This window comes from Tauraco erythrolophus, chromosome 11, assembly GCF_009769465.1.
Source record: "Tauraco erythrolophus isolate bTauEry1 chromosome 11, bTauEry1.pri, whole genome shotgun sequence".
NCBI classification, from domain to species: domain Eukaryota; kingdom Metazoa; phylum Chordata; class Aves; order Musophagiformes; family Musophagidae; genus Tauraco; species Tauraco erythrolophus.
The window spans coordinates 1,464,450-1,487,679 of record NC_141475.1 but is presented as its reverse complement, the minus strand read 5'-3'; the positions used below and the strand labels follow the sequence as shown (position 1 = coordinate 1,487,679).

Sequence of the window (23,230 nt, the reverse complement as noted above, 5' to 3'; positions counted from 1 at the left end):
TAGATTTGAGATTTTATTTCTTGCTGTGATGGCAGCAGAGAATGGCAGAGTCTCCGACAGCCACTTTCAGAGTGATGAGGAAGGGCAGAGGAAGCAGTGAAGGCAGAGGGCCCTCGGCGGGTCGGTGGTCGGTGCTGAGGGCACGAGAGGAGTCATGGCTTGAAGTTTCCTCCCGTCTCGCTACGGCTCCCCAAGGAAGCTGCACACCTGGAGGAGATCTGAAAAGGGAAAGGACAGGGAGAAGTTCAGATCCTGCCTTCAAACACCCCCGTCCCACCAGCACACACCCAGCCGTGCCAGCAATGTCATCGCCTGGAAAATATATTCAGTGTGCCACAAGAAAATGTATATTGACCACAGATGGCCCCGTTTCTCAAAATGCCTGTTTTCTAATGGTGAGTAGAAATCTTTTGATGCCTGCTGATGCCAGAGCAGCAGACTTCAAGTCCGTTTTCTGTTTCATCTGAGGAACTTTGACAAAAGTATACTGGCATTTTCATGAGTTTTCCTCATTTGGCTTTAGAAAATTAAGTGGACAGCTACAGAAGAAACTGTCCATGCCTGCAGGGTTAAGAACTGCAATTTATGGACTTCTTCTTGGGGCTGTGACAGTTACCTGATGGATTGCAGGTATTGAGGCTGCTAACTGAAGCGTAGTATTGATCTCCAAGGAATTCCTTGTACGTTATTCCATCGCGGAGTTTGACCAGACACTTGGTCAAGTCTTTAAACAGGAGGTCCTTGGTTTGAGACTCAAACATCTTGAACCTGTCTTTATCGATTCCTTTTGTTCCAAACAGTTTCTGAAATAAAGGCACCGAGAGGTAAGTGTGTGTAAAAAGTGGAAAGCTGGCAAGATTCAGCTGGCAGAAGCCCAGCTCTTAGTCCTCGTTCTTCACCGGCATCCTGGGGAGCCCCCAGCCCAGCTCCAGAAATTTGGGACTGAATCTTCTCTCCCTGTGGTTAGATGAGGGGTCTGTCAGTGGTAAGCACTGCTGGGGCACGACTGTCAAAACAATTTTTTTCTGTTTTAACATGGAGAGCCCATCGGCAGGTGCTGCCAGCAGGTCCTACGCCTTGGTTGTGAGTTGAAAGCAAAAGGAGCTGATTTCCCGAGTGCCTCTCAGCAGACCCCAACGGTGGAGCAAATACTGATGTGTTCAGTGTAAAACCAAGCAGAGGGGTTTAACCTGGTTACATTTACACCAGTAGCTGTCAGACCGTGTGTGTGCAGGGAGGCTGCTGCCTTCCCGGTGCCTACCTCGTGCCTGACCCAGCTGGGTTAGAGACCAGGCAGCTTGGAGGAGTTTGTCCAACACACTTGGAAGAGCAGGTGTAGCCCAAGAAGGAGGTGATAATCTCGTGTCACGCAGGTATAGAGTGAGAATAGAGTACCCACTGCTATCTGGCTGTTGCCTAAAGGGGTATTTGCTAAGGTGGCAGAGGAGAAAGAGCGGTTCGGAAGGGATGGAGGAAGGGGGAAGCTAAAGGACAAGGCTGTCACCCCACATCCATAAGTTAAAATCTTCCACAGGGGGAAACTCAGAGCATCACTGCTCTAAAAACGCAAACATGCCGCGTGAAAACAGCCCCAGGACATGTCTTCTGCCGCCAGTACTACCAACCTCCTGCCTCTTCAGCAGCTCGCGGACTTTCCTCGCTTTGTCGGGACGCGTGACCACAGCGTGGGTGGGAACTTTAGCCAGGTGGCAGTCCTTGTAAGCCATGATGTTTTGCCGCTGCCCGTTAGTGCACAGCAACTCGAATTGGTCCATTTTCAGATTTTTGGCCCATTCTTCTTTATTTTTGCCTTTAAAGAGAATTGGGTTGGGGATTCAGAGATCCTGCGTAGCAGAAGAACGTCAGCCTCGCACCGCCTGAGCAAAGCATTTGTCCCTGCCTGCATGTGCGCCGGCACGTGGAGACTTGACACGTACAAAAGAGGCTGTAAGTAAAACTCAGGAAAAGTCAATGGGATGAGCCAGACTCTCAGAGCAGGCTGGGAAATTTAGTTACATCTCCTAATTGCATTTTTGCCCAAATGCTTGGAAAACTTGAGAAACGTGAACTGAACTTTTAATTTCCAGGCAAGCAGGGAGCTAGGGTGGTGCACAGAAGTGCTGGGGCAGGAGTCTGGGGTTAGGGGACCGCCTGAATAATTGTGCAGCTGAAATTAAATCCTAGCTAGTGGAGAAACGCCTGGGAAGAGCCACCCTGGGCAGATGGCACGTGCTGACGCTTGAATTCTGCTCCTCCGGCGGAGGAGGCTGCGGTTCCCTTCTGCGCTGGGAACAAAAATGACACAGCTAAGGGAAGGCAGCCCTGCAGAATGACAGAATAACCACCTACCGTCAGTGTTTTCCTCCACGATTGAATGTTTAATAAAGGCCACATCCCCCTGCTCCACCAGGCACCTGGGAAGTGCAAAGAAAAGCAAGTGATGCGGGTGCCCGAATCCTGGCCCTTGCCCGCAGGTTTGACTCTGACCTATGCCTAATTTTGTAAAATTAATCTCTGAGAGCAGCCAGGTCTCGCAGCCCTGCTATGAATATTTTTTTGCTTAGACGTGGGCTGATACCGCACAGGTGTGGAGGAGATGGCACCGGGGCGGACCTCTGGCCTCTGCACTTTTTAGAGGGCATCTCATTTAACTAAGGCAAGCAGCGTTTTTAGCAGGGAGCATCTAGTGGCAGCATTGTTTGTGGGTCCCCATCTTTTAACAGTCTTTATTCGTGCTAAAAACGTAGTGCTGCTGCCAAAGGAGATCTGGCCAAAACGCTTGTGTCTCTCCAAGTTTGCCTGGAAGCACCAGGATGTTAATTTGACAGAACGGGAGCGTTTTGCGTCGTTTCGCAGGAAGCTACATAAATAAAAAACGTATAGAGGATGTGTAATCTTACAGACAAATGTATTTTCAGCAGTGTAAGGGAGAAAAAGAGAAGGTCAGCAAACTGGCATCCGCATGAGGCTGTACCCCATACGTGATCTACCTACGCTGTGATAAGCCCCAGGGTACTTCAGAGCAGCCAGAGTGTTTCTACCACCTACCGGAAAGCCCCAGTATATCCATAGTATTTCTCGTGGCTGTTGGCGACGCACTTCTCCGGCGGGACCCGCTCCGAGCCCTTGCAGAGCTTGCAGAGGCGGGAGTTAGGAGGAGACCCGGGAGCACAGCCCTCGCTGAAGTATTCATCTGAAGGCAGGAATAGGTAAAAAAAAAAAAAAAAAAATTAAAAAAATCACTTTTCCTGCACTGAAAACTTAGGTTTTCTTTTAATAGTACGTTCTCGTGCCGAATTTGTATTAGCGGTCACCGGGAGCCGGAAAGAGGATGTGAGAAGGAGCAGCAGGAGATGGCACGCGTCCAGTTTGCACAGTCTTGTTGTTATTGGTAGTGGAGTGGTGCCTAAGGCTCAGTCGCAGCAGGCACTGTCTGGGCATCAAAAGAAGAATGTTTTTGCTGTAAACCCTTCCCAGCTCATGCAGAGCCAGCCCGAGCCCCCTCAGCCTTCTCGGTGGGTGCAGTTGCCTTTGGCAGCAATGCCAGAGCTCTGGGGGAAGAAGGGATGGTGGGAAAGGCAGGCAGGAGGATGGAGAGGCTGAGCCTGGAATGTACTAACAGTAGTATCTTCTTGTAGTTAGAGGTTTCCTTTCAATAATTATATGCTTAATTTGCCGTGGTCGACAATATTTCCGAATTATTTTTGTTGTACGATAATTCCCACTGATGGAAAGTTGGATGTATGAATTGATCTTCTGAACAATCTCTTTTGCCCCCTTCTTCTCAGGCAGTCAGATCAGTCCCTTTAAGTTTCTTGGACGAAGATCAGCCTCTGTCCCCTGTTCCCAGACCTTCAGCTCCCTTCTGAGATTCACAAACTCATCTTCACCCCTACCCCACACCCTGCACAAGCACCAGGCCCCCCATACCTGGGGCAGCCTGTATCCCCTTTTTGGGAATACCTTTCGGGCTGCTGCGAAGGGAAGGGGAGAGAGATGGAAAGCAAGCAAAGCCCCCCCAAAGCAGCTGACACACCACATCTTGCTCTGAAGCAGTCACTGACAGCCTAAAATTTTGCTCAGTGAAACCTTCAACAAGGGTCTTCTCCATTTCCCACCTGCAGGTGAGAATCTTGGAAGCAGAAGAAGCTTTGAAGACCAGACGAAGGACGGGAAAACATTTTTGCAAGCGGGTTCCCAGCTGGAAGAAATGGATGCAAAGCTCGACTCACCGAAGTTGCAGTTCCCCGTCCTGTTGTGAATCAAGCCCATGGGGATGTTCCAGCCGGCGGTTCTCCCGACGGCGGTGTGGCACGACTTCTTGCCTTGCAGGTTGTTCCATGTGATATCGCTGTTAGATTTCTTCACGACGGCCACGGCAAAGTAGGATGCTTGCAGGAGATAAAATGGAGGAGAATTAAGGCCTGACCCGAGGATCCCACCGCGCTCCCTTAGGAGATCGTTGGCTCCACGTGGGAGAGGGCACTTATAAAAGATTCGCCACGCAGCGACAACAGAAGAATTTGCAGGTGTGATGCATCTACTCCCACCACCTTCCTGGGAAATTATTATCCCTGACATTTCCTCCCCCACCCGCAGAGCTCTGACACTTGGGTATGCGAGAAGGATGTAGCAAGACATACGTGATGATTTCTTATCCCCTCCTGATTTCTTGTCCCCTCTTTAGCAAAGGACAAAAACCTTCCCTTCTCTCTCTCTTCCCATTTCCATAAGGAACAGTTTCCTGATGCTACAGCCCAGACTCTCAGCCCTTGGCACCGTTATGGCATGAAGTTGCCCCAGGTAGCAGCAACTAAGCACAAATCTCTGCCGTTACCGTATGCTTTGCCTTGGTATCTGCTTGCAGACCCAGGCTTTCCATCTGACTACTAAATTTCTCTCCCAAATTTTCAATATCTACATTGGACACGGTGGCTGTTTGTGTGGAGGCTGGCCGTTTGTTCTCCACTCATGGCTGCATATATATTTTTCCACTTGTGTCCATCAGGACTGTTTTCTGTCCGTCTGTTGGCAGTAATTACCTGGCTGTCCTCCTTCTTTGCTGCATTGGCTGTCATCTGAGGGAGGGAAAAAGGAGAAGATATTAGATAAAAGATATGGCAAATCCAAAAAAGGATCAAGCTCGCTAATTTCTGGAGGAACTTTGCTCTAGAAGTGGCTATTTCAGGTAACACCCCGCGCATCAACGGAGCAAAGCACAGCCTCCGTCTGCTCCCCTGAGCTAAACCAACCGAGGCCAGTGCTAAAGGACAGGGACACCGTGATTAAAACGAGGAAGAGAGGAGCTGGAGGTCATCATTGTGTTCCTGTCGATGCCCACTCTCCCAGGGCTTTCCACCTTCATGGAAAGACGAAGCATGCGGCGGTGAGCGGATCCACCTCCGAGCACCGTGTGTTTTCTGCGGGATGCGGCACTGAGGCTGCTTTCTAGATTTCAGACTAAAACCAGTGCTTTTGCTCCAGCCCGTCCCCTACCACCCGGACCCAGAGGGACAGCCGGGGCTGCGCTTACCCTCATAGCTTTCTCCCATCACTGGCACCAAGCCACACACGCCAGCGGTGTAGACGAAACCTCCGTCTAAGCTGATGGCATCTGCTTCACCTTTCTGCAACAAAAACGACGCGGAGATGTGACGATGCTGTATGTCCCCAGATCAACGTTTTTCGGAATTCAGGTTGTAAAAGAAGCACTCGGCGTGAGGGAGAAGGGCTTGGGGCTCAGGGGACGTGAGTGGCCACCCCTCGGCACACCGACAGACGAGGTCTTGCCGATGCAAACAGGGAGTTCCGAAATTATCGCTCCCGTGCGTTTGTAACCACCATCCTCTCGCCCGCTTCCCTGCCAAACAGATGTCCTGATCTCGCCTGTCCTTTCAAGGTTGTGTTTTGTGCTCTTTTCACAGCACTGACCCAACCCTCTGAGCTGCCACCACCGTCCTCATCTATGCTATGGAACCGCTCCTCTTCTAGGCAGGCAACTGTTTTTCTCTGCATTTCACGAAATTTGTAGTTTTGCCTTCCTTTTCCAAATAAAAAGTTACTTCACGCCAGAAAATTGCTTTTTATTGAGGAATCCTCAAAAAAGAACACTGTCCAATTTTTTTTTTTTTTTTTTTTTTAAATATTAATCCATGAAAAAACAGTTGAGCCTTTTCCCTGATGAGGTTGTTTTCTCCCTACTGGTATTTCTCGCAAAGCTCCTGATATTTTATTTTAAAATCTACCTGCCCGCTCCACCCCATCTATTCCCAACGCTGCTCTCTGAAAAGTTCACGGGGAGGAGAAAAGGATAAAAAAGCCATACCATGATCTTAATAATGCAGTCCCTGGTGTTTTCTGCCACGGTGCACTCCACCTCCCCGTTGCTCACTACGCTCCAGACATCACACTTGCTCTTCTCATCCTTGCCTACAGCACACCACCGTGTCTTGTTTTCTCTGCGGCTGGAGCTCATCTGGTCTGCAAAACCAGTGGAAGAAGAGCAAGGATAAGCCTAGAGCCCTGCTGAACAATAAGGCTACGGACAGGCTACTTTCTGGGTGCGTGGGACTCGTCCGTGAAACCATCTGTAGGCACCAACCTGCTGTTTCTCCAGACCTCACAACCCAGACAACCAGACTGAGCTGCAAAAATACAACCTAGTTAAGTTTCTGTGAAGTGGCATCTGAATCATCTGTTTTGATGCTACGTGAAGTCTGCGCACCCCCTACCACAAATGCCATCGTGGCTCAGCCTACCATGGAGATCCCTGAGCAACCAAGTGGGTTTTGGAGGTCATTTGTGGGATGTTTGGCTCTCAGAAATCCAGCTAGGACATCAGTAAATGCTTGATGGAAATAAAAGACACTGTTTCCCCTCAAGTGGCCAACACTGGACCTGGTGTCCCAGGATGTTCCTTCCTCTTGCATCCCAGAAAATGGCTTTTCTAAGCAGCAGTTTTGACCATGCCCAATCTCTACCACCAGCTGAACAACCAGCTGTGGGCAATTTTTGTTGTTGTAATCGTGGTGAAGGGATGAGGTGTGGAGTGGGTGTAAATTTTCCACCACTGTCAGTGTGGTGATGATGTTATTATGACTTTGGAATCAATAAATTCCTTTTGTTGATGTAGGTGAAGTTTGTGAAGATTGTGTGATTTTAATGACCTTTCACTGGAAATATTTTGCAGAGAACACTGTCTGGTTTTCAAAAAATCGTGTTCCTTTTGCCCAGATGGATTTGCTGATCCCATCTCTCCCACGCAGCTCCCACTGACACAACATTAGTGTTTCATGTCTTGCCTACCTTTCTGAAGGCTCTGGATGGCACTGTAATACTTAAAACCCAGGTAGAGCTGGGAATCCATCAGTGATGGGATGCGCTTCAGCTGTATAGCAGAGTCTTTGAAAAGCAAGTCTTTGAGGGCTGGGTCCTTCTTGCCAGGTGGCCCAAAGAGCTGGAAGGTGCTGCTTGCGCCCACTCCAAATTTTTCCTGTCACGAGGGAAAAATAATCAGCAAATGTCTATACCAAAGCTCTTGGGAAGCTGGAGAGAGCAAGCAAAGCCAGAGGACAGAAGAGGAGATGCTAGAGGAAGGAAAGGAGAGCTTGACGATACCTGTGCTTTTGAGAGAAAGCTCCAGATGTCCTCAACCTTGCTATCATCTCGAGCCACAACGGCATGAGCAGGCACCCTGGCCCAGTGACAGTCTTTGTAGTTGTCCACGGGCTGACGGCTGCCATCCAGACACAGAAGCTCATATTCATGCTTCTCCTCTGGGGCGTTTTCTGGAGGAAGGGAGAAACCATGAGTTGCATCACTAGGAAAATAGAGGAAAAAGCCCATCTGGGACAGCTTTGTAATGAATTTATTTCTGCTGAAGCTCAGGGGAGAATTCTTTGCAGAAGACAGGTTGCACGCATCCCCTTTGCAATGGTAATGGAGTCATCATGGTCATATGAAGGCAATGCAGAAAGGAGAACACGTGCCCATGAAGGAGAGATTCTCTCTGCCTCTGTCATAACTAACCCAACAGGAAGAGGATTTACGTGGCAGTAGTGCCTGGACATCCAGACACGTACAGATGGGTACAAGTACAAACAGATATACAAAGGCCGTAGATGGATTGAACAGGGCAGGAGCTGTGCATGGTCCGTGAAGGCCAGGAGGTAGCCAAAGTCAAGGCTGAAAACAGAACCCTGGTCCGAGGTCACAGGGTGACAGGAGAATTCAGGTGGGAAGGGATCTCTGACAATCTCTGGTTGCAGACCAGGTTGCTCCAGGCAGATCTTGAAAACCTTCAAAGACGGAGAGTGCACAGCTGTCCTGGGCAACCTGTCCCGCTACTTGACTGTCCTCAAGGGGAAAATTTTCCCCTTATATCTGGTCCAAACCTCTCGTTTCAGTTTATGATTATTGTTTCTCATCTTTCCACTGTCCACCTCCATAAAGATCTTGGCTCCACCTTCTTGCTAGCCTCCTTGTAGGTACAGGCAGGCTGCTCTGAGGGCTCCCCTTCCCTAGGCTGATCAAGCCCACCCTGCTGAGCATCTCCTTGCAGGACAAGTGTTCCTGCTCCATGACCATCTTCGTGGCACTCCACTGAGCTCACTGCAGGTCCTGGGTGTTCCCGGCCATCTTCTGTCTCCTAGTGAACTCTTGCTGTGGGCTGAATTCCCTTCGAAATCCTTCCCAGAGGGACAGGTGAGTGTAATTACCTACACAATTGCTAACCCCGTGTTTGCTGTGATAACGTTACAGCTGGCTCTGAGATATGGCACCAATGATAACACCATTGGACTTAAATCAAGCAGGTTTTCCTTCTTCAAAGAAGAACCTCAAAGGAGAAAAAGCGGACCCCACCGTAATCATAGTTCTCAGTAACAAGGATGAGTCAGTCCACAGCATGAAAAGATGTTTCTAGAGGTGAAAGGAGAAGAGGTTTAGGGCAAACCTGCAGAGGGATGAAAGCCTGCAGAGTTGTAGACTAATTGAGGATGGAGTGGCAGTGAGAGGTCGGACTAGAAAGGAGAGAAACAAGTGATCTCGCAGGCCTACCTTCAACAGTTGTGTGCTTCACAAAAGCCACGTCTCCTTTTCCGTCTTTCAGACACCTGCAGGTGGGAGGAACAGAAGAGACGTTAAAAAAAACCCCAGACGCTGTGGCTCCCCTCCCTCCCTCCTGTTTCAGCAAATCACTTTGGCCCAAACTGCCACTGTGGAGCACCATTACATTACACATGTAATGAAAACTTGCATGTGTCAGGGCTTTCTATTCCCAAAATAGAACTTTGACTCACTGAAAAGCTCCAGAATATCCAGAATAAGGTCCCGTGCGGGAGCATTTGGTTTTGGAGTCCCCCTTGCACTGACGGCACAGTTTTGGTTCAGTGGTGGCACCAGGCACGCAGCTGGCGGAGAAGAAATTGGCCACCGCTGTGGATGAGAAAGAAGCAACAGTTGGTTTAAAATTCCCTTTCACAAGGAGCTGAAAGGGAAGGGGATGCACAAAGAATGTCAAGGTCTCGACTGGACCTCCGCAGAAAATCGAGCGACGTCGTTTTCTCCGTACCACCCGCCCTGGCTTAACATCAGCCCGTTTATCCTGCCGGTTCCCACCTCACCTTGCTCGATGGAGGCTGACTCTTTGCCATCCCACTGGATGTATTCTCGGTGGATGAGTGTGCCAATCGGGATGTTCCAGCCAGCGGACCTGCCCAGGCCCGTGTGGCAGGAGGTCTTGCCCTGCAAGTTATTTATCGTGATGTCTGTTCCTTTCTTCACGACGGCCACGGCGTAGTAGTTTGTGGAGCCTGCAGTGCAGGAAAAAGCAGGAAAGCAATGAAAAAGCAGCACTTGAGAACATTTCAGATCCTGCCAAACTCCCAATTTCAGGGAATAAAGTGCTGCACTTCCAAATAATTAGCAATAATTTGCTCGAGCACTCATGGTTTTCCTGTTTTCTTAGGACTGAGCTACTCAGCCAATATCTAACCAACGCTGTGCATTACAACTTGTAGTGGTAAGTGACCTGAAAATACTCTCACACGCAAAATGCTTTGCCACTGAACAGGCATTAGACGTGCCCATAGTTTTATGAGGATGCTTCACGAGGTCTTTTTGGCCAATCTCCTTTGGCAAGTCTTTTCTCAAATGCCATTGCCCGCTGAAGCACACACGTAAGCCTTGTGAGAATGGAATTCCACATTTAGTCTTTAAAATTATACCTAGTCCATCACAGGCTATGTATGAATAAAGTGACTTAGTTTTAGGGGTGGTAGAGACCACAGCCTTCCATTTAATATCTGTATTTTCTTAGCTACCGTGTTGGGAATGACTCTGCCATGTTGCTTTGATCCCGAATATTGTGTACGAACAAGCTGAACTCCAGGGCAGAGGCCAAAAAGAGATTGGGAGCTTTGGATGTGGTGGGATTGAATGAGGCAAGAAGCACAAAAATGGAGAAATAGCGTCTGTTTAGCTGCCAAGAGAAAGATGGGGGAGAAGAAGGACAGTGCAGAAAGTGAGCAGGGATGGAGCAACAGAGCTCTCTCTTATCAGAAGGGATTGCTGCAGAGCACTTTTTATGCTTTTCTCCTTTTTTCTGTGCCTTGCCTGCACCTCTTGCCTCAGTGATCTCAACTGGGTGTTTCTCCACAACCACTAATGGCAATGCTGTTGCCTCTTCAATCTCTTTTTTTTTGTCTCGATGACTGTGCAGGAAGATAGACAGGTTGTCTGTGCCATCTAGCTCAGTCTTTTACCCGTGTAGTTCGAGGTCACTGAAAGTAGAAGATCTCTGGGACCGACCGGCACAATTTTTATGCCATGCTTCAGGAGGACCATGATATCTGCTCACAGTGCTCTCCTTCCATGGCCACTGCATCACCACGTGACCAGTGACTACCATCGCAGCTAACGTCAGACATTGGGCATGGCTCTGCCCCTTTCCATTGCGGTGACTCTATGGCCATGGGTGATGATTCACATTTTGGTGCAACTGCCCCCCACCCCTTCACCTCTGGGATCTGGAAGCCAGGGGTGATATCTCAGACACCCAACAGAAGTCACATGGGACCTCTGCGTGGAAAGGATGGCCTTTGCACTGTCAGTTTGTTACCACCACTTGGCTTAAAAATATCACATGAAAATGTACCTCCGCTGTGTTGGTAGACCTCAGCAGCAATGGGCTTCAGCTTGTAGGGGGCAAGGCCTGCCTCAAAGACTTGACCGCCGTCCAAGCTAATGGCATCTGCTTCGTTATTCTAAACAACAAAAAGATTTTGGTCAATAAACAAAGAGCAGGGATGCACGAGGGAAAAACGCTTCCCCAGAATCTCTCCTGGATCCTCGTGGGTGAGTCCTTCTCTATGGGAGGGTCACAGGTAAAATCAGTGACTCAAAGGAAACCCTGACCTTCTCCAGGTGTAACAGGCTGCTGAAACGTCCTCAGTGCCCAGCACAGGTACTTGCTGCCCACTCACCGAGATGGCTTTTATGCAGTCGAGGTACGTTGCTTTCTGCAGGCAATTCAACGCAACGCTCTCTTGTTGCATGTGGTCCCGTAGGCTGTGGCATTTGCTCTCTTCTGGCGAGGATATTGTGCACCATCTGATGCTTGCCTTGGGGGGAGCAGCAACACACAGAGCTGTAGAAAGAACCAGAAATAAATAAGTGTCAGAGAGGTAGAAAGGCACCAAGTGGAGAGAAAGAGCATCTCTGTGAATACACGGTCTCTGGTTCCCTGCAGTCATGGTCTCGGGTGACGGCTGGGTGCAGGATCTCCCTTGCACATCTCGTAAGTCATGCAGGAAAGTCCTTTCTTTCTTCCTTGCCTGACGTGTGCACCTTCAGGAACATCTGGGAGGATCATTCCTGTCCCTGGGTAATGGATATCCTGCACAGCATCGTGATCGGAGCAGCCTGAGCTCACGGCAACGTCCACAGGAGCAGGAGAACAAATCCACTCACTTCAATAGAAATCAGACCCAAGACTTTGCAAAAATGGAGAAAAAAGTCTGTCCACAGAAGCAGTGTCTTTGCAAATAACCCCAGTGGGAAGGCGACTCTGACCTGGCCAGACTCTATTCAGTAGGTTGCCACACATGACCTCCTTGGCAGCTAGATGATCTGATATATTTGATTGTCTAATGATATCTCACCTTCCCCACTATACCCAGTAATAGAGATGCCGTACCACCTCCACAGTCCTCTCTCCTAAGAGTCCCCCAACCAGTAAAGGCAGCTGACTGGCTGCTCTGGGAGACCAGAGCAAAGCAAAGACCTCAGGTGGACACAGACTCATGTCTCCTCCAGCAACCTAAACACCAGCAACGCTGGAAACTTGCAGCTAAAGTCTGTGTCCAGCCTGTGCTCCACACTTCACCTTAACTCTGACCCTTCCTGGCAGGATCATGCAGACCAAGAGGCTGTATGCACAGCTCGCTCCCTCCAAACCCTCGATGGCACATTCCCTTCAAACATCTCCAGATGAACCTGTGCTGTTGCCGTTTTCTCTTTCAGCTCTAAAATACTCTCTCTTACTTGATTTTTGAGCCATGACCCTGCCAGCAGACACCTCCCCTCTTCCCAGTGGAGATGCTGAATTTGGCCACGGGCAGAATCCTCAGCCTTAATTCCTGCACCATCACCTACGTTTTCCAAATCTTGGCTGCACGAAGCCATGGTCACCTCAATCTAGTGCTGGCAACCATCCCGCCCCGGGACAGAGGCTGGACGGGGACCTCCTGAGGGAGTCAGCCCAGCTACACTGGTGAACATTGAGAAGGCAACGGGAGCTCGAGTGCCACAGCCTCTGCTGCAGAGCTTTTGGGCAACCTCTGGGCTCCTTCCATGCAGGGGTGGAGGAAGGACTCTTCACCACTAATGAGACATCACTGCATGCTAATACTCAGCAAAGGTGCTCGAGGGCTTTCCGATGTCAGCGGCACAGGGAGCGCTTCCCACCAGAGGACATTAATCACCACCACGTTTTATGGGGGATCAGAAGAGACCCAAGAAGGGGACCCCTCTTTCCCTTTCCAGGTCGGGTGTAGACAGCAGCAACCTGCCCGTTGCCTGCTAAAACTGTGAGCGGAAAGAGGGAGGAGAGGAATAATCGCTCCAAGCAGAGCCGGCTCTCCAGCGGCACAATTTAGGCACGAAATACACGGGAGCCCGAGCAAAGCGCAGCAGGACGGAGCGGCGCCGGAGCAGAGCAGGGAGCACGCGGAGTCCTTCCTTATTTAAGCTCTGTTTCACCATCACTGCCTTCAGGGTTAACCCAACACGCACGCAGGCTTGGCAGGTAGGTCTTCCTTGAGTTTCTCCCCCCTCCCCAGCTGAACTCCCGCTCCTCTCCCAGCACAGCAGCTGCCCGGAGGGTGACTTTTTCCATCACCCTGCGGCAGCGGGAGCATCCTGGTTCAGGCAGAGCCTCTCCCAAGCAGTCCCCTCGCCAGCGGTGGGTGCCAAGCATCCCTTCTCCTTGCCAGCCGGGTTGCTCGAGCATCCCTCCTCCTTGCCAGCCGGGTTGCTCGAGCATCCCTTCTCCTTGCCAGCCAGGTTGCTCGAGCATCCCTCCTCCTTGCCAGCCAGGTTGCTCGAGCATCCCTCCTCCTTGCCAGCCAGGTTGCTCGAGCATCCCTTCTCCTTGCCAGCCAGGTTGCTCGAGCATCCCTTCTCCTTGCCAGCCAGGTTGCTCGAGCATCTGACCTCCTTGCCAGCCGGGTTGCTCGAGCATCCGACCTCCTTGCCAGCCGGGTTGCTCGAGCATCCCTCCTCCTTGCCAGCCGGGTTGCTCGGCAGCTTGTGGGGAGCTGCGGACCTCCCTCCAGCCCATGCCCGAGGAAAAAGCTGCTGTCATTAACGCTCAACGCACCGTCCTCGCCGACAGAGATCCACAGCTGCCAAAGAAAGCATCTGGCAGGAGCTCCTTTGCTTTTACATCCCGGCTTTTATTTAACAGCCGCCTGGGTCTGGCACGTGCCGCAGCTCTAAAACAGCCTCGTCTAGGGGGACAAGTGTGGGGTCCTGGGGGGGGTCTGACTCTTCCTTTCCCTCCAGACAGCTTTCAGCAGACACTTACCCACTATCCCGAGGGACAGCACGGTACAGAGTAGGAGTTTCATACTTGAGCGGGGAGTCGGGTGCCGAGGAGGGGGTGCAGCAGCCTTGGTCACAGACTCTCCCCTCCAAGTCTGTGATGGCTCCAAAACCGCTTTCTCCCCCTTTTATAGAGGAACAGCCCTGGCTCTGTTTGCAGAAGCGATGACCTAACACTGTTTGTCCTTCCTTGTTTCTCAATAGCTCCTAAATCGCAACCCCCCGCCCTCCCCCTCCCCTCCCCCTCCCTGGATCAGCCCATTTTTAGGAAGCCATTCACTTTGGCACTGAACCCCTGGGCAGGCAGGAGTCGGAGCAGGGCAAGGTGTTCCTCGTTTTACAAGGGGCTTCGGATGGAAAAATCCCAACTTGTGACATTCGAATTCCCCGGCGGGCTGGAGCGCCGCGGGAGGGGCTATTTTCTTTGTGCCAGCCACCCCCTGCCTTGCCAAGCCTAATCTCAGAAAGTCCCTGCTGGGTCCGGCCCTGAATTTTGCATGTTTTCCAGTAACTGCCGCTGTTGCGCCCGCCGCCCTTTGGCTCGCAGCGCCCCGAGCGCCTGCCCGCGCTCTCCGGGCCATGGCAACGGGGTTGAAAGGCACTAAATGTTCCTTACACGGGATCTGGCGAGCTCCTCGTGCAGGCAGAGGAAGTCAACGGCAGCCACCGGACAGCTTGATGGTGTCCTGCAGCCAGAAGTAAACATCCCGCTGCACCTTTGTCAAGTTCTTGGGATGAACTTGGGAAGAAACGCCGAGATGAGCAGTCACCCTCCTCCCCTTTCCTCCACAAAACCTCTCCGCCTGGCTGTATCGCTCCTGCTTCATCTCCATGCAGCCAGGACCAGTGGGGCATGGCTAGGTTTACGAAGGTCCGCCTTCGTGGTGCTGTCCCCGGCTCCATGTCCACATCTTTGCTGCAAGCTACAAGCCCAACCTCAGGTTGACTTTGGCACGTGCACACTGACTGAGAGTCCCTGGACCACATCAGCTAGCCCACAAGCCCTGGCAGCATCCTTAGACAGCAGCTGCTAGGGCAGGTCCACCCACTACAAGCCACAGGAGTGCTGTAGGAAGCCCAGCAGGGAAGACCAGCTCCCAGGCTTGCTCTCAAGACCACCAGCCTCCCTTTGTGATCTTCTGGATCCCCTGCATGGGTCCTTCCTCTCCCATTGCCTGCACCCTCCAGGCTGCAGCGCGTGGGCTTGCCCACAGCAGGCTCATGGCTGAGGCTGGCTGGAAGCACCCTAGGTTGGTTCTTCTCCCACCTACCAGCAGGCTCAGGGCAAAGCGACCTACAGGCAGGTGGTGGTGGCCAGAGTGGCTTCAGCACAGGTGGGAGCCCAGTGTCAGGTCAAGGATATGGCTCTACAAAGTTTATCAGGGAAGGGGGCTGCTGGAGACCTTCAGGCAATGACCACCTCCACCGTGGCACCGTGAGCCTGCCCTACCTATGCCTCTGGCTGCTGGAGGTCTCTACAGGCTGAGCAAGAGGCGCTCATGGCCAGGCTGGTTAGTTCAACATCATCTTTAGCAGTTCCTTCAGCATGGCTAGTTCCTCTTTCTCATCCCTTCATCCCCTCCTTTCCCAGAAGAGCAGCATTTTCTTGGGTCCAGAGCATCTCCAAACACACCACAACTAGGAGGAGAAATGACTTGCTCCCACTGCAAGCCTTCCTTTCCTTTTAAAAGATCTCCCATCTTGCTGGTATTTACTCCTGCAAGCTGTGGCCCTCCAAGGTCTTCCTCCACTGATACACACAGATGCCACTGAAATCCATCCCCAGCTCCCCATGGGTCTGATCAATCCCTGCCTCACTCAGGGCAGCCTTAGCAATGTCCCCACCCATGGGGAGAAGAGGCACAGGGGCTCACAGGAGGCTGTCCCACAGTTCTTCCACAGCTTTTCTCAATTTGTTCCAAAATGCCTCTTCTAACAGATACCGTGAGAGAGCCTAGAAATGGCAGTGCCACCAAAAGAGCAAAGATATCTGAGCACATAAATCATAGTGAAAGTATTGGACACCTTGACTCCACAAACTAAGTAGTCACAACACTATCCAGAGCAGACAGAGGTGGTTTTGCCACATAACAGTTGAAGGGGAAAGGTGCAGAAGAAAGTTCGGAAACTGTAAAGGATCAGTTCAAGCAACAGAAGAGCTGTTGCTGGAAGAGCCCGTACTATCTCACCCTCTGCACATAGTTCCCAACCTTTTCACATGGACCACCCAGTGCTCCTCTGTCTCCTCTCAAATTGCACCTCCATCCCCAGTGCACTCTCTGCATCTGCTGAGGGGATGGCTGTAATGTGATGATGTGATGGTGGGATGGGATGGGATGGGATGGGATGGGATGGGATGTGGGGTTCTCACTCCACACCTCTTTCCCTTGCCCTCCCAGATGGCATCAGGGCAAATCCAGGGGTGAAGGAAGAGGCTTAGATTGCAGTAGATTTTACTGCTTACCTCTTGGCCTCCAGCCTTTACCAGTAACCTCCTGGATTTCCAGATGTCCAACCACTAGTCATCTGGAAAGTCACCAGCCACATACAGAGCAGCTTCTATACCTCCTCTTGATGCTATCAAATCCTACCTTTCTCCACGATGAATTTCCATTCACCTCCTGGTGTACACCCATCTTGTGGCTGCTTCTTCAGTGGCTTTGCCTCCTGTGGCCAAGATCTGCTGCTCCGAGGAGAAGAAATTCTTCCAACATGTAGCTTGCCTTGAAGGTACTCTATGGCAGAAGCACAGCAGAGATGCCCTCTAGGCCACGTGGGCTTGAAGGCTCAGACCTTGATCTCCAAAAGACCCAACAGGCCTCCAAGATGCTCCTTTCTGAGGAACACATCCCACCAAAGGAAGCCTTGGATGGAAAAGGCAAAGGTAAAGGTGGCCTCCAGCTGCGAAATGACTTCCTTTTGGAGTCCAGGAGGTACAAACCTCTTGGTGCAACTAACTTCTTCCCCTGGACATCTATCAAAAAATGGCTTTTCTGAATTTTGTGTTAGAAACCACATGCTTTTTCTCACAACAGGTCCTCTCTCTCACTAAACACACACACATGGCTCCACATGTTCTGGATAGATCCGTACCTCACTGCCTGGGTGCATGGTTTCGTGCAAAAAGAGAGCTCTTTCCATGCCCAAATGCTTGTATCTGGCTGACTAAGCTGAGATTGAACAGCAAGGGCCAATTCTTACTAACGACAGAAATTCTTGGTGTCTTTCAAGGTAAGTGGTCAACGCTCTGGCTCGTGCAAGCAGGAGCAGCTTTACCAGAAAGGACAGAGCCAAGCCAGTGCTTCTCAGACTTTGTCCTCATTATCCAGAAAGCATCAAGTCTTCTGTAGTGTGCACGGTCGTGAAACGAGCGGAATTATTATTATTACACATCGCAAGTTCGTTGTATTGCAACACTGCAGATCCTGGCCGTTCTGTTTTCAGAAAGAGGATGCTGCTAAAAATGACACGAGTGATGAAGCAATACCAGTTAACACACCCTCTGACCAACCACGGGTCACTGGTGGTGCATAAACACATCCGAACCCTAAGAAAAGAACAGGGCTCGGCCCCTCGCTAAGGAAAATTGTAGGTAAAATAATACTGCTTATTTCTACATCCCCCTTATTACTGCAAACCACGCTGTGGTTTGTGGTTGAGACGAGGCTGGACCGGAGTTTTGGTTGTGTCCTAAGGAAAGGACATTTGTTGTAATTGGGCTGGGATAAAGTTAGAGCTGGCACGACTGTCTGGGAGAGGACTCGGCTTTATCACGGTGCTGGCTGCTCCCCACGGCAGAGCTCATCCCGGAGCCAACACAGCTGAACGGAGGCTGGAGCCAAGCTCTGGAGACACGTGCATGTGGGGAAAACATTAACTGGGAAGAGGGAAAGCTGTGATCAAGGTACCACATCAACACAGGCATCTCGCCCGACTCTTTGGAGCAGTTATTTCCATAGAGGTGCTCCTGTCCAGCAGTGGAGGCCTTTAGAGCTAACGCTGCAGTTCCCAGGGGTCACCAGGCTGGTGGTTGTGTGATGAAGACCCAGTTCACCTTGAGATATTAAGGAGAAAAAGCCCTGAAAATGGAAGGAAAAAAAAAAGGAATCAATTGAACCTTGAGGTGGGATGGGCTGAGGGCAGAGGGCAATATCCACCTGCCAAGACTTTGAGCTCATCTATAGAGTTGGCTTGTTTCCCTGTAGAAATGGGAATTTCTAGTTTGTGGCTCGGAGAAGGCTGGTGCCTGCCCATGGCAAGGACATCAGTGTGGTCAACCACGAAAGCTGGGCTCAAGTTCCTGTCCTGTCCTGTTCCCACAGGTCACGTCGCAGCTGATGAAGGCAAGAAGAGCAGCCTGATGGGAACTCATTTTCCCAGACCATCTTCCTTGCTCCTCTGTCGATAGCCCAGGGAGGGATGCAAGACTGAGACTGACACTGAACTGGCAACTCTGCCCATCTTAAGAGATGAGAGACGATGATGCTTGGTGGTGAATGGATGGAGAGCAGCCCTGAGGAGAAGGACTTGGAGGTGCTGGTTGATGGGAAGCTCAACATGAGCCGGCACCGTGCGCTGGCAGCCCAGAAAGCCAACCGTGTCCTGGGCTGCATCCAAAGCAGCGTGGGCAGCAGGGCGAGGGAGGGGATTCTGGCCCTCTGCTCTGCTCTCATGAGACCCCACCTGGAATACTGTGTTCAGCTCCGGAGTCCCCAGAACAAGAAGGACATGGAGCTGCTGGAGCGGGTCCAGAGGAGGCCACAAAGATGATGCAAGGGCTGGAGCACCTCTGCTATGGAGACAGGCTGAGAGAGCTGGGGTTGCTCAGCCTGGAGAAGAGAAGGCTCCAGGGAGATTGTAATGTGTCCTTTCAAAATATAAAAAAAGGAAAGATGGAAAGTGACCTTTTGCCAGGGTCTGCAGTGACAGGACACGGGGCAATAACTTTAAACTGAAAGAGGGAGATTTAGATTGGATATAAGGAAGAAATTTTTTACGATGGAGGTGGTGGAATAGGAGTTGGTAACAAGAGTAAAGAACTGTTGTGGTTCCTGTTTACCAACTGGAACAGGTTGCCCAGAGAAGCTGTGGATGCCCCACCATTGGAAGTGTTCAAGGTCAGGTTGGACAGGGCTTTGAGCAACCTGACCTAGTGAACGATGTCCCTGCCCATGGCAAGGGGGTTGGACTATATGTTCTTTGAAGGTCCTTTCCAACCCAAATCATTCTGTGATTCCATGTTCAGGTACCCGGGAGGGCAGGGAGAAGTCAAGAGGCTTCTGCAGGGCTGGCTTGCCTGGTCAGTGCAAGCATCTGGGGGAATCCCAGCCCTCCTGCCCAATGCTGGGTCTCTCCTGGAAGAGGGAGTCATTCGTCCCTTGGAGCCCGGGTCCACGTGGGGCTTGCAGGAGCTGTAAGCCTGGTTTCGGCTGGAATAGAGTTTGTTTTCTTCTTAGCAGCTAGAAGAGAGCTGTGTTTTGGATTTAGAATGGGATTCGGTATGAGAAGAATGTTGATAACACACTGATGTTTATAGTTGTTGCTAAGACATCAAAAACTTCTCAGCTTCCCATGTTTTGCCAGTGTGCAGGAGCACAACAAGCTGGGAAGGAGCATGGCTGGAGCAACGGACCCACAACTCCCAGCTTAGGGTTTGAGCTTAGGTTTATCATTGAGGCCCAAATTGGCCAATGGAATATTCCATATCATGCAACGTCATGCACAGTATATAGATGAGGGCTGGCCAAGAAGATCACTCACACTCTCCCTCTCTCTCCCCTCCTCAACCCCAGGATTGTGGTTGCAGGATCTCTCTGCTTTGGGATTGCTATCTGGGGACGGGACGGGTGTTGGTTAGCAGGAGGAGAGCATTTGCACTGCGCATCACTCGTTTGTATATATTTTTATCACTATTAGTTTTAATTTTATTTCAATTATTAAATTGTTCTTATCTCAACCCATGAGTCTCCTTCCCTTTCTCTTTTCCCCTTCGATTCTCTTCCCCATCCTCCGAGGGCTGGGCAGGGTGAGCGAGCAGCTGCCTGGTGTTCCAGCTGCCATCCGCTTTAAACTGCAGCAAAGCCGCGCCGCGGGAGCACCAGCTCCGCCAGCGTGTCCGTGGTTGATGGTGGCCTGGGACCAGCTGGGCATTCCCCGTGGCTCCCAAGGCCTGGCAGATACCTGGAGAGCTGTGTCAGTCTTTCCAGAAACATGCTTTCAGCCCCTGTTTGGACCAACGGGTCAATTTTGAGGCTGCGCTCGAGCTCCAGAGTCACCGTGGTTAGTTTATTTTTCAGGAAATGCCACAAACCCGTTTCCCCGCTGGTTGGAAGAAATCCTCGGTGTCAGGTTTTGACTGTGTTGCAATACGCTGTTTTCCACCTGGGATGAGCCGAACTGGCCACTGGAGAGTGGGAGCTGGTGTTGTTTGAACCAATATTTGCTTCTAAGTGTTGCTCCGCAGTATTGCTCAATTTCTAAACCGCGCTCGGCAAACAAAGAGCTCTCTGTCGATTTTAAGCGGCTCTTCCCGGCTCAGAGCACTAAGCCAGCTGCAGACTGTAGCTTTTTGTCCGGACCTACTTACCATGCCATGGATTTTTAGGTTGGAAACCAATGTCGGCTCGACAGCCCTGCACCAGTGATTCGACCCTTTCTGCCTTGCACGGCAGCGTTGCAGGGCGGTGCCACCGTCCCACGTCCTCTCCGGGCATGTTCCCCGCATCCAGTAAACACCAACTGGCCCAGTATTGATGAGGAAACTGGTTTTGTTGACCTCCCGTCTCAAGCGAGTCACCACTAACGCCCCAACCCCCTTGCTCTGCGTTCTGCTCTGCCAACCGGCCATCCATGCAAAACTCACCCCCTTGGCTATGCAATTAGCACCCTTCCTCCTAATGAAGGATTCCAGTTTGCTTAATTAACCCAAAAGTTAAGAGGATTACCAGCAACTCTGTGCAACCTCAGGAGCTGTGATGTTCTCGAAGGGCTTTTGGAAAGGAAGGCAGAAAAAAACGCAGTGGGTTAATCATTCCTGCCCTGTGTTTTCCAAAGATCTGTGGGAACAAACCAGTAAATACTGATAGCCGGGAAAGGAAGGGCAGGAGTGCCAGCTGCCCTGGGTGGCCGCAGCACCCTCAGCTCCTCTCCCACAGGACCCCCAGGTCCCACACTGGGGCACCGACCAGGTGGTTGCACAACTGCTTCATCCACAGAATGGTTGTGTCCATCACACTGGGACATGCCAGCCAGTTTCCATGGGGGCATGTACCCACGAGGAGACGCTGAGCCATCCCAGAGGATGTGGCTGGGTGAGAACAGGAGAAAGGGTGGCTTCTTTCCAGGGGAGGGGGGAGCTGTGGCTCACGTAAGCCCCTGCGCACACATCCAGGGACGAGGGAGCACGGGGGTGAGCGGGGACATTCCCCTGCAGTCACAGAGCCCAGGTCACCAAGGATGAGGACAGAGGCAAGACGGCGGCAGAGCTGGTCAAGAGGACACCATGGTGAGAGGGGAGAAGAACAAGACTCACCTGGAGGTGAGCCATGGCCAACCCACCCCACCACCGCAAGGGGACACCCAGCTGAGTCCTACATCTTTGGCTGCCAAAGGAGCAAGGGGACATTGTTGATGCGAGGAGGAGGAAGCTCCTGGAAGATGCATTGCTGGGGAAGCAGCCCTGCACGGGCTGCTGAGGGGTGCAGAAGATTCAGGTGGACCAAGAGTGACTTCGCAGGAGCTGCCGGTGGGAGCCAGCGGCCAGAAGGACACAAAAGGAGAAAGCAAGAGGAGACACCAAGGAAGGAAGACTTGCAAACCGGCTTCACGGAGCAGCGCCAGCAGCACGAGCCTTGGGGCTGGCAGTGCCCTGAGCTGCTGGCTTCCACCCAAGGAGCAGGGACTGAACCTCTTATCATCTTCTGTAGCCCATGGGCAGCTCGGCTGGGCTGGCACGGCCACCCACCGCTGCGCCCAGGCATTGTGTTGGGCTGTTGGATAGCCGCTCTGGCCAGAAATGAGATTTGGGCATTAAATGAGCGGGAAAAGGGTCAGCTCACCAGTGGGTCAAGCTGAACTCCAGTACTTGCTGTTCCACCCCTTCCCAGTTAGTAAATTCGTGGTAATCATTAATACCGAGCCCCTGTCCGTACGCAGAGCCTCACAATAGCTAATTTTTAAAACTGTCACCGCAGCTACACGCTGTTACGCGTGTCCTGGTTGAAGCCACCCTCCCCTTTAAGCACTCTGAGGGCCAATACATTTCCTCACTGATTAATAGTGGTTGTTTTGGAACCACCAAAAAATTTGTTGGCCAGCATTCCCTTCCACTTCACAATTTTAAAGCAGCATTAAAGGGAATTAATGGAAACAAGGCTTCGGAATAACAGCAGGGCTTAGCCTTTATTTGAGACCCTTTGAACTCTAGTTAAATTAATTTTCCTTCTGCTCTTGAGATTTTCAAACACAGAGCTGGCAGTGGAACAGCCAGGAGCCATGCAAACATCTCACCCTTTGGGGGCCCATAGCTGGGTACAACAATGACCAAATGCTGGACCCAGGACTTGGGAGGGCATCTCCTCCCTGCCAGCGTTGGTGACCATCAGGGAAAGATCTCCCCTACCTTCAGGATCCCTACGGAGCCCATGGGCAGGCTTGACCTTCCAATCCCTGCAAGCCTTGGTGACCACCATACCATCAGAGAAAGACCTCCCCTGCCCAGGGATCTCCGAGGAGCCCACGGGCAGTCTTGACCTTTCTGTTCCCCTTCTCCCTCCCAAGCGGCGGAGGAATTTGTTTCCTGGTCGTCAGTCAAGATGTTCTCATCAAGATAAAATCTGAGGGGAACAGCTCCACTCCCTAGTCGCCTGGGGCTGGCACAGCCCCGAAATCACCGCTGGACCCTGGCTCTCAAACCACCTCGTCCCTTCCAGTAATTATTGTTTTGCAATGTTGAAAATAATAAAAGTCTTAGGGACTATTCAGAGTCCTGGGAGGAGCAGAGAGGAGGGAGCAAAAGGCCAAGCTGAGCTGATTTTAAACCCCCTCCTGAGGGCTTTGAGGTCTCCTTTGTTGGCATTTTAATCCTCTCTGCGTTTCCAGCTGTGGGGATGAAGGAGCAGAATTCCTA

At 51.4% G+C, this 23,230-nt stretch overlaps 1 protein-coding gene across 1 annotated transcript; it reads right to left on the bottom strand.

Annotated features, from left to right (window-relative positions):
* Positions 1 to 128: 128 nt before the first annotated feature.
* On the bottom strand, positions 129 to 14,184 carry TF (transferrin). Its single transcript, XM_086618707.1, has 17 exons — positions 14,087 to 14,184; positions 11,484 to 11,647; positions 11,156 to 11,264; positions 9,624 to 9,812; positions 9,300 to 9,435; positions 9,058 to 9,113; positions 7,618 to 7,787; positions 7,306 to 7,492; positions 6,326 to 6,480; positions 5,534 to 5,627; positions 5,043 to 5,078; positions 4,233 to 4,391; positions 3,049 to 3,193; positions 2,350 to 2,414; positions 1,626 to 1,810; positions 617 to 803; positions 129 to 218 (listed from the first exon to the last, which is right to left on the bottom strand). Exons 1-17 carry the CDS (start codon positions 14,127 to 14,129, stop codon positions 181 to 183), a joined length of 2,118 nt encoding a protein of 705 aa, XP_086474833.1. The 5' UTR covers positions 14,130 to 14,184; the 3' UTR covers positions 129 to 180.
* Positions 14,185 to 23,230: the final 9,046 nt, after the last annotated feature.

Excerpts from the sequence above, each read along its gene's own strand:
- TF (XM_086618707.1), bottom strand. The coding sequence starts at position 14,129 with ATGAAACTCCTACTCTGTACCGTGCTGTCCCTCGGGATAGTGG. Across the intron at positions 1,811-2,349 it reads CGTGGAGGAAAACACTGACG|GCAAAAATAAAGAAGAATGG; the intron begins GTAGGTGGTTAT and ends TTCTCTTTAAAG. Across the intron at positions 219-616 it reads CAATACCTGCAATCCATCAG|ATCTCCTCCAGGTGTGCAGC; the intron begins GTAACTGTCACA and ends TTCCCTTTTCAG.